Below are 8,407 nucleotides of genomic sequence, written 5' to 3'. Positions count from 1 at the left end.
TTTAAAGCGGCACGTGGAACAGCAAGGGGGGGAAAAAACAAGGATGCACCTGATGCAGCCTATATTGGGTATAAATTAACATCAAATAATCTGATTGAGCAAACTCCACAATGAAGAAGGAACGTGCAAACAGCATCTGGGGGATGTAACACCGAAAAGACAGAGCCTCTGGTGAGTGTTCAGACGAGTCTTGGCCAAGGAGAGTCTTGGCCAAGGAGAAGAGGTCGGTTTGCTCGAGCCAGTGGCTGTACTTACTCTGTGCTTCACAGTCCACGCAGTGGGAGTTGCCTCTGATGTTCCTGATGGACTGCAGGGCCATGGCCTCGTTCTGGCTCGTCAGGCGGGACTGCGGAGAGGGGAGGAAAAGGAATCAGCAACAAGGCAGGGCCCAGCTCAGCGAGGAGACACGACGTCAGCAACCCCACAGCTCAGAGCGAGGCCGAAGGAAGGTCAGAGAGAAACCTCAAGTCTGGGATTTGCCTCTCAAGAAAACAGTGATGTTTTGGCACCTGCAAGGCTTCTGGGGGCTCCAGCCTGGACTCTGACAAGAGGGGAGACTGCACGGAGGAAAATGGAGCGTGGAAATGATCCCCCCTTCCCAAGAACAGCAGGCACGGTGCAGGTTTGCTTCTGGAGATAAATAAGGACAGCATTTCCTGGGATCAATTTCTTTTATTGATGTGCATGCTTTTGCTAATGAAGACTAAGGGGTGGTTTGCAAAAGCAGCTGAAACCTTTTTATCATGAAAAGGTCAAGATTTCATCCGACGGCTCCCATCTGAATTCTCTCCACTGTGACCTGCCAGTGACCTCTACCTGGACCTGGGGAGGCTGTCACAACATACAAGCAGATCAGCTCTACCCAGCTGAAGTGTCTGGAGGGCTCTCTGGGAAGCCAACTGTGACCTGCACCAAGGGCTGGACTCTTGGAGACAAAGTGATTCAAGCAGGACGAGGATTGGGTCTTGCAGGTGGAGACACCTCCTCCATGGGACACCTCCTAAACCTGCCCTTTGCTGTTCCAGCCAGTTCTTCTGGCATGCTCTGAGAACCTCTCTGAGCCACTCACCAGCCACTCTTTATCCTCTTTGGTAGCAATATTTCTGTGTAGGTGTCAAGGTGCCAACTCCCTGTTCTGTGCTCCCCTAACGCACATCAGAATGCGTGAATGCACAAAAAGCAAGAAAACACGTGGGATTTTCCTCCACCTCAGTAATGCATATTGGAGATAAATACATCTTTTAAAACCAAATGGTAAGTAAATTATATTGTGATGATGGTAATGCTCGGTGTTTGATCTGCTCTGGTACCTCAGGGCAAGGAAAGCAGGCATTAAATTTGAAATATGAGTCTCCTCCTTGCAATATAAAATCATGAAAGACAACTGCGAGGTGGGTAATGTCAAAGGATCTGCAGGTCTGAACAGTTAATGCCCATTCCTCTCCCTCAAACACCACTTAGCACCTTGCACTCTAACTGTGAAGCATTTGCAGACACCTTGACTGAAGATGCAGGAGTTCTCCCAAACATGAGCATCGGCCGAAGATGTCTCAGGGATTTTAAACATTTATTTTGCCAGGAGAGGAGAACAAATCCCTCCTGCCATCATACATTTCAAGGTGGAAATCTGCTCCTCTTAGGCCGTGGTTCTCCCCAGAAAGCCCCAGCTCTGCTGTGGGTGTAACACACACTTTCCTCCAGGAGCACAGGCTTAAAATTCACAGTTCTTGATTTTGCTTTCATCTGCATGATCACCCAACCTCCCCCAGCTATTCTCAGGGTTACTCTGGGCACCATACCTTGTTCTTGCTGCTCTCACATGACTGTAAACTGGCCAGGATCTGACTCTCTATGGCTTGGACCCAGGCGTCCCTTTCCTCGTAGGTGGTGGCTTCAAAGTGCCAAGTCTGGCCGGTGAGAGAGACGATGATGAACTCAAAGTTCTCCTCTTGTTCTGAACAACAACAACAAAAAAAATTGCAATAGGAAGAAGAGATTGAGTTAAGGGTATTGACAATCAGCCTAAACAAGCTTGGTTGATGAGAATTTCTGCGATTTAATGGCTTTAAGCTGAAGGAGGGCAGGTTTAGATGGGATATCGGGAAGGAATCCTTCCCTGGGAGGGTGGGCAGGCCCTGGCACAGGTTGCCCAGAGAAGCTGGGGCTGCCCCTGGATCCCTGGAAGTGTCCAAGGCCAGGCTGGACAGGGTTTGAAGCAACCTGGGCTGGTGGGAGGTGTCCCTGCCCGTGGCAGGGGGGTGGGACAAGTTGGGCTTTAAGGTCCCTTCCAACCCAAACCATCCTGGGATTCCAGAACACACAGAGGTTTGAGCCTGGATCCCTGTACAAGGCACCAGGAAACAACGTGTGGATCTGCTGATTTTCCCTCCAAATGTTATGCAGATAAAGACCTAGTTTGGGAAAACACTCAGTTTCCTGGGTGTGTTTGTGAGTTTGGTGTCAAGCCTGTGCCTTTCTCAAACGTCAAGTGGCCAACAAGCAGTGTTTAGCTTTCAACCCGACATGCTAAGAGCTACATAATGTAAAAATCAAAGTGTGCCGCAAAATAAAAGATGAATGGACTATAAAGAGCTGACACTACAGAAAATTTAACAATTTACCCTCTTCTTTCAAGCACTTTTTACACGCACAAATATATTAAAGCAGATGTGTACGTTTTCTCCTGTACAGCATAAATACTGGGATAATAATAATAATAATCATCATCACTGGGATATAATATAGGATTAAAATCAGTTCAACCTATTCAACATTCACGTTCGACATGGGAGATGAGAAAATGATCTGAGCAGCCAGCAGAGAGGGTCAGTGAAATATCCTAAGGGCTACTGCAGGATAAGGACAAGTATTCAGGCCAGAGGAGCAGCACAAGAAAATACCAGCAGAACTGAAATAAATGGACACACACTCTACCCACACATGGGACACCAGTGGCAAATTAAAAAAAAAAAAAAAAAAAATCAAGGAAGCTGAAAACAGAGCAAGTGGAATTGGGAAGGGGCTGGCACGAAGCATGAAAGAAAAGAATAATAGAGCACAAAACTCTGGTGAACATCAGCCATAACGAGCTTCAAGACAGAGCATTTTGTCTGGTAATGGCTTATTATACATTCAGAGCCACGAACTACCCTGTTCCCTCGTCATCCCCAGGCATGCACAGACGAGGGACAAATCCAGCACTGCTGCCACTGCCAGTCGCCTTCCCAGCCTGGGGGTTTTACTTGGATAAACTCCATGTTATCAGAAGGTTACTTTGCACCTTGAGGCGGGAATAAACACGGAGTTGAAGCTTATTTTCAGGTGCAGGAGAGCACCTGAAGCAGCAGTTTTACTAAAAATACACTGTGTGGAATAAGTGGGAAAAGAAATCATAGACTCCCAGAATATCCTGAGCTGAAAGGGACCCACAAGGTCCAACTCCTGGCACTGCCCAGGACACCCCAACGATCCCACCCTGTCCCTGAGGGTGTTGTCCAAATGATCCTGGAGCTCTGGCAGCCTTGGGGCTGTGCCCACTGCCCTGGGGAGCCTGTTCAGTGCCAACCTCCCTCTGGGGGAAGAACCTTTCCCTGAGATCCAGCTGAAATCTCCCCTGACACAGCTCCACGCTGTTCCCTTGGGCCAAACATGAACGATCCAGCTGCACAGCTACAACTGCTTTTCTATTTTAGCAGCACTGTGATACAAACAAACAGGGAGGAGAACCATTACCCAAAATGTTACAACAACCAATCAAGGGAAAAGCCTCGTTTATCAAACAGAGCCCCCTCCTGTTCCTGAGCAAGATGCAAGAGGAACCACTCCACAATAAATTCTGTGCACTGTCTCCTGTAGGATCACACAGTTAAGGTCTGCTACACCTGATCAGGTGTAGCAATGCCCACAAAAGGACAAGGAGCAAACCTGTACACCCTTAACCCCCGCACACACGGGAACAGGAGAATCCAGGCAGCAGGATGAAATTGTTCAGTCTCACTCTTCACAGTCGAGTTATAGGTTGTGCTATTTAAATCCCTTTGAGCCCAATCACAAAATTTTATTAAACAGTTTTCCATGTTTAACAGTTATTCATGGAAAGGTCCACTATAATAGTATTTTAGCACCATCAACCTGTCGAAATCAACCTGCCCAATTACTCCAAACTACATTAATAACACCGGATATTACACTAATTGTGTCCAGTTTCTATGCAGACGAGGTCCCACGGGGCTAATTCTGCATCCTCAGGGGCAAGCAACTCAGCCATCAGCCTGATTTCACCAGGAATCCCTCCTCATTACACAAGTTCAGGCTGTCAAACTTTTTTTTTTTAAAAAAAAAAAAAAAGGTTAATGGGCCAATCAGTCATCAATTATTTCCTGGAAGGGCAGGAGAGGAAGGGTTAAAGTGCGAAGAACCAGCTGCCACTGACTTCCATTTGGAAATTATTACCAACAGGAGATGTCTAAAGTGTTGTTGTTGTTGTTGTTTGTTTTGCCTTTTTTTTTTTTAGAGTGGGAGGGGTGGCTGGGATGGGAAATGAGCCAAAACTCTGAGGCTGTGATGACATGGAACCCAAAGCATAAGGGATCTTTTTCTGTTAGTGGAAGTGGGAATGCTCACAGGCATTCCATGAATTTTAGGAAAACCCCCACACCACCAGAGCCACCACTGCACTTCCAAAAAGTTACCCAGAGAAGCTGTGGCTGCCCCTGGATCCCTGGAAGTGTCCAAGGCCAGGTTGGACGGGGCTTGGAGCACCCTGGGCTGGTGGAAGGTGTCCCTGCCCATGGCAGGGGGTGGCACTGGATGAGCTTCGAGGTCCCTTCCAACACAGACTAGTCTGGGATTCCACGATGCCCTTTTCACCATCATCCTTCCACAGTCAAAGTTACTGCATTTAACCCAAGTTCACAATTAGTTTGCTCTGCCAAGAGCCAGACACTGCCAGAGCCCACCCACTGCTGGAAAACCAGAGACACAGTTTCTGAGAAGCAAAGGATTGTGCAGGAGAAAAACAAACATTTAGGCACAGCCTGTGTTTGTGGTGTGTCACAGAGACCAGATTTAGAAAACTACACTGAAAATCACCACAGGATGCAATTAGTCTTTAACTTGTTCCAGAGAACTCAATTAAGTTGATGAAAATGTAGGGAAAACACGTGTCCAGAAGCAGTGACGCCTCTTGGTATCTGGCAAGAGCTGTTCTAAAGAACCTGCATGAATCAGTTTGATATCAATTTCTGCATCCAACCTATTAAATAGCCATGGACACCTTGCACCAGTGTTTGAACAAGCACAAACAAAGGTTCAAAGTCACAAAATCATCGAGTTATCAGGTTGGAAGGGACCTCGAGGATCACCTGGTCCAACCTTCCAGCACTGAAAGTCAACAGAAGGCAAAAGGCTCTTCTCTGCCAGGCACTGTACAGTGAGAAAGTACACCCATCCCAAAAGGCAGCTTTTAAACAAAGAAATATTCCTATTTTCACGGAATCGTAAAACTATAGCACCATTCAGGTTGGAAAAGACCTCCAAGATCATCAAATCCAACCATTTTGAGGGGTATAAATCAGAGGCTTGCCAGTCTTAGGGCGTTTCTCACAGGCATTCAGCAGCAATTGTTTTGCCAGAATCAGAAAAATAAATAAATAAATAAATAAATAAATAAATAAATAAATAAATAAATAAATGTTCTGGCTTCCAAGCCAAGCTCCCTTTCCCTCACGCCCTCCTCCCTCTGGCAAAAAGCTCTTCTGCTCAAGCAGCATCCTCATAAACCCCCATCCTTTCAAAAAGAGTGGCAACCAGGAGTGGCTGAGGTGCCCTGCCACGCACCAGGAGATGTTTACAGCACACAGTTTGTGTTATTTATGTCCTGTGTAACGTTAACCCTCCTTACTTTTCGCCACTCGGTGTAAATTACCCCCTCCCCCCCCCAACTTGGCAGATAAGTATGTTTATTAGCAGCCTCAATTAAGGAAATATTTGTGCCATGTCCCACTGGGCATGGCTATGCTAATACTTCTCTCCCCTCTCCAAACCCAGTGTCTAAATCTAATTAGTTTTGAAAAATCAACCCTATCAGGACAACAGAGCTCTGCTTTCGCTGGCCCACAGCTCTTGATCAGGGTTGTGCTCCACTGGAAGAATTTTATATTGTTTTATATCGCTACCCACGAGTGACAAACTGGTGATGAAAGGCACTGAAGCCCCCCCCACCAAATGGACTTGTTTTATTTGGGTGCCAAGACTTCTAAAAAACTTAAAAAATTCAGTCTATACAGGATGTAACTTCCTGCCCAGGCAGCAAAGGCATAACTGACTCTGAAACCAAAGGGAGTTTGGGGCTTCACGAATATTCAAACTAAAGGCTGCCCATCAGCGCCTGGCAAATCCGACCCAGCACTGTTTAAAATCACACATGTAACTCCGTGAAGAGTGGAAAAACGAAGATTTAATATCTTTATGCAGGTTAAACCCCAGCATGCCGAGAGCACGGGCATTAAATTCCATAAAGACGATCCTTTCCACTCTGCTGCAAAACAGTAAAATCACGGAATCCCAGACGAGTTTGGGTGGGAAGGGACCTTAAAGCTCACCTCATTCCACCCCCTGCCATGGCAAAGGGACACCTTCCCCTAGCCCAGGCTGCTCCAAGCCCTGTCCAACCCGGCCTTCAGTCTGTTGATCCAGGAGAAATCATTCTGTATTTTAATAGTACTACAATGACAGGAGGTACAAGTGACTCCAGCAGGTCTTAAAACCAGAGTGGGGTTTGTTTTAAGTGTAACTCACTGATACGAGGTATTTCCCCCACCCTGGAGAATCAAAGGATTGCTTAAAGCCTGGGCTGCCTGCAATAGGGAGCAGGTGGGACTTTGTCACTTGTCAGTGGCTCCCTATAGAAAAAAACCCAGACCTGAGAACTAAGAGTTCAGGCAAATCCTAAAATTCACGAGACTAAGACTTCTTGCAGTGATAAACACTGATGGAGGACAGAGCTGTGAAATTTTCATACCTCCTTTCCACCTGACAGGGGGGTGGAGCCAGGTGGGGTTGGCCTTTTTGCCCAGGGAACGAGTGACAGGACAAGAGGACAAGCCTCAAGCTGTGCCCACGGCAGGTTGAGGGCATCAGGAAGAATTTCTTTTGGAAAGGGTGGTCAGGCAGTTCCCTGGAGCTGTCCAAGGAAGGACTTGCCATGGCTGGGGGACAAGGTGGGCATCAGCAGCACCTGAGCTGCACAGTTCTCTACCCTAACCCAGGACTGGCTACCTAGAAGCGCACAGAACACCTAAAAATAGCGTTAAAAATCATCAGAGAGGCTGCTTCCTGCTTTAGAAACCCGGGCTGTGTGGATTGGAAGTATTTTTTGGTGCAACTGAGCAAACATGAGCCGAGCACCGAAGGAGATTTGTTATCCTGGGCTGTCATTTCCCATCACCCTTCCCTTTTTTCGAAGGCCACAATTATATCTAAGCACGTGGCTTTAATGCCCACCATGCTCGTTAACTCCACATTTGCCCGTCTCACCACCGCAGCTCCCAGAAAACATCCAAATAAAGATTCATTTCCCTAATTTTAGGATTTCATTCTGTGCCTCCCAAAACTCTTTGGGCCACGGCCAGCAGGACCACACTCCCATACCACGGTGCCTTCGACACTTTGGTTCGATGAGTGAGATGAAAGATCCCTCAAAATAGACCTGCCCTAAAAAAAAAAAACAAACCCTTTGTCTGTCAAACACAAGGGAATTCTATATATTTATTTCCCTGCTGTGATTTAGTGACAGGTAGGTATAAAATCACAAGCTTCTCAAGCAGCAAACCTGCAACAACAAACAGGTTGATTAGAAGACAAATTTGGCTGGGAGATAAAACCCCGCAAATGTATGGAAAATTAAAAATTAATAAAGAGGAAAGTGTGTGTGGGGGAAACAAACCCCAACCAAAACTTATGACTGTCCGACAATCATTTTCTCTCATTTTGTATTGAAAAGGCAAGAAAAGGAACAAAAAAAGGCAGTTTAGCAGCTCTGAAAGGTAATAATTTTACGTTTAGACTGAGAAACAAAATAAAATTATACTTAAAAAAAGCTGCCTTAACAAGCTGGAATAAAAATCCCAGTTTTGTTTCCTGCCCACACTTTGTTTGGCAGGGAGACCAACCAGCTGTAATTGTGGAAAAAAAAAAAAAAAAAGAAGGGTGATATAAATCACCAAAGGTTAATGACCAGGATGTGAACAGAGGGACTTGTTTACAGAAATAGCTCGCAATTTAAAATTTACAAGAGATTTAATGCCACCGCTTGGCAATCACTAAAATCAACAGCCCAGAAAACAGTGACATTAAGAAAAATATTACAGTTATAATCATTCCAAAATAAGTCAATTAGTGTTAGGGC

The 8,407-nt window shown here is 46.0% G+C and overlaps 1 protein-coding gene across 1 annotated transcript in view; it reads right to left on the bottom strand.

Moving 5' to 3' along the window:
- Nucleotides 1-8,407, bottom strand: part of LOC114071381 (arf-GAP with GTPase, ANK repeat and PH domain-containing protein 1-like) — a 72,057-nt gene that overhangs the window by 26,145 nt on the left and 37,505 nt on the right. The window contains exons 3-4 of the mRNA XM_027909210.1: nucleotides 1,800-1,954; nucleotides 256-346 (exon numbers count right to left, since the gene is read on the bottom strand). Of these exons, the coding sequence (XP_027765011.1) occupies nucleotides 256-346; nucleotides 1,800-1,954 (246 nt within the window). The remainder of the gene's footprint in view (nucleotides 1-255; nucleotides 347-1,799; nucleotides 1,955-8,407) is intronic.

This window comes from Empidonax traillii, unplaced genomic scaffold (genome assembly GCF_003031625.1).
Source record: "Empidonax traillii isolate 1590-97213 ecotype Southwest subspecies unplaced genomic scaffold, ASM303162v1 scaffold1988:size81830, whole genome shotgun sequence".
Lineage (NCBI taxonomy): Eukaryota > Metazoa > Chordata > Aves > Passeriformes > Tyrannidae > Empidonax > Empidonax traillii.
Note: the sequence above shows the minus strand (reverse complement) of the source record. Positions and strands in the feature narration are given on the sequence as shown.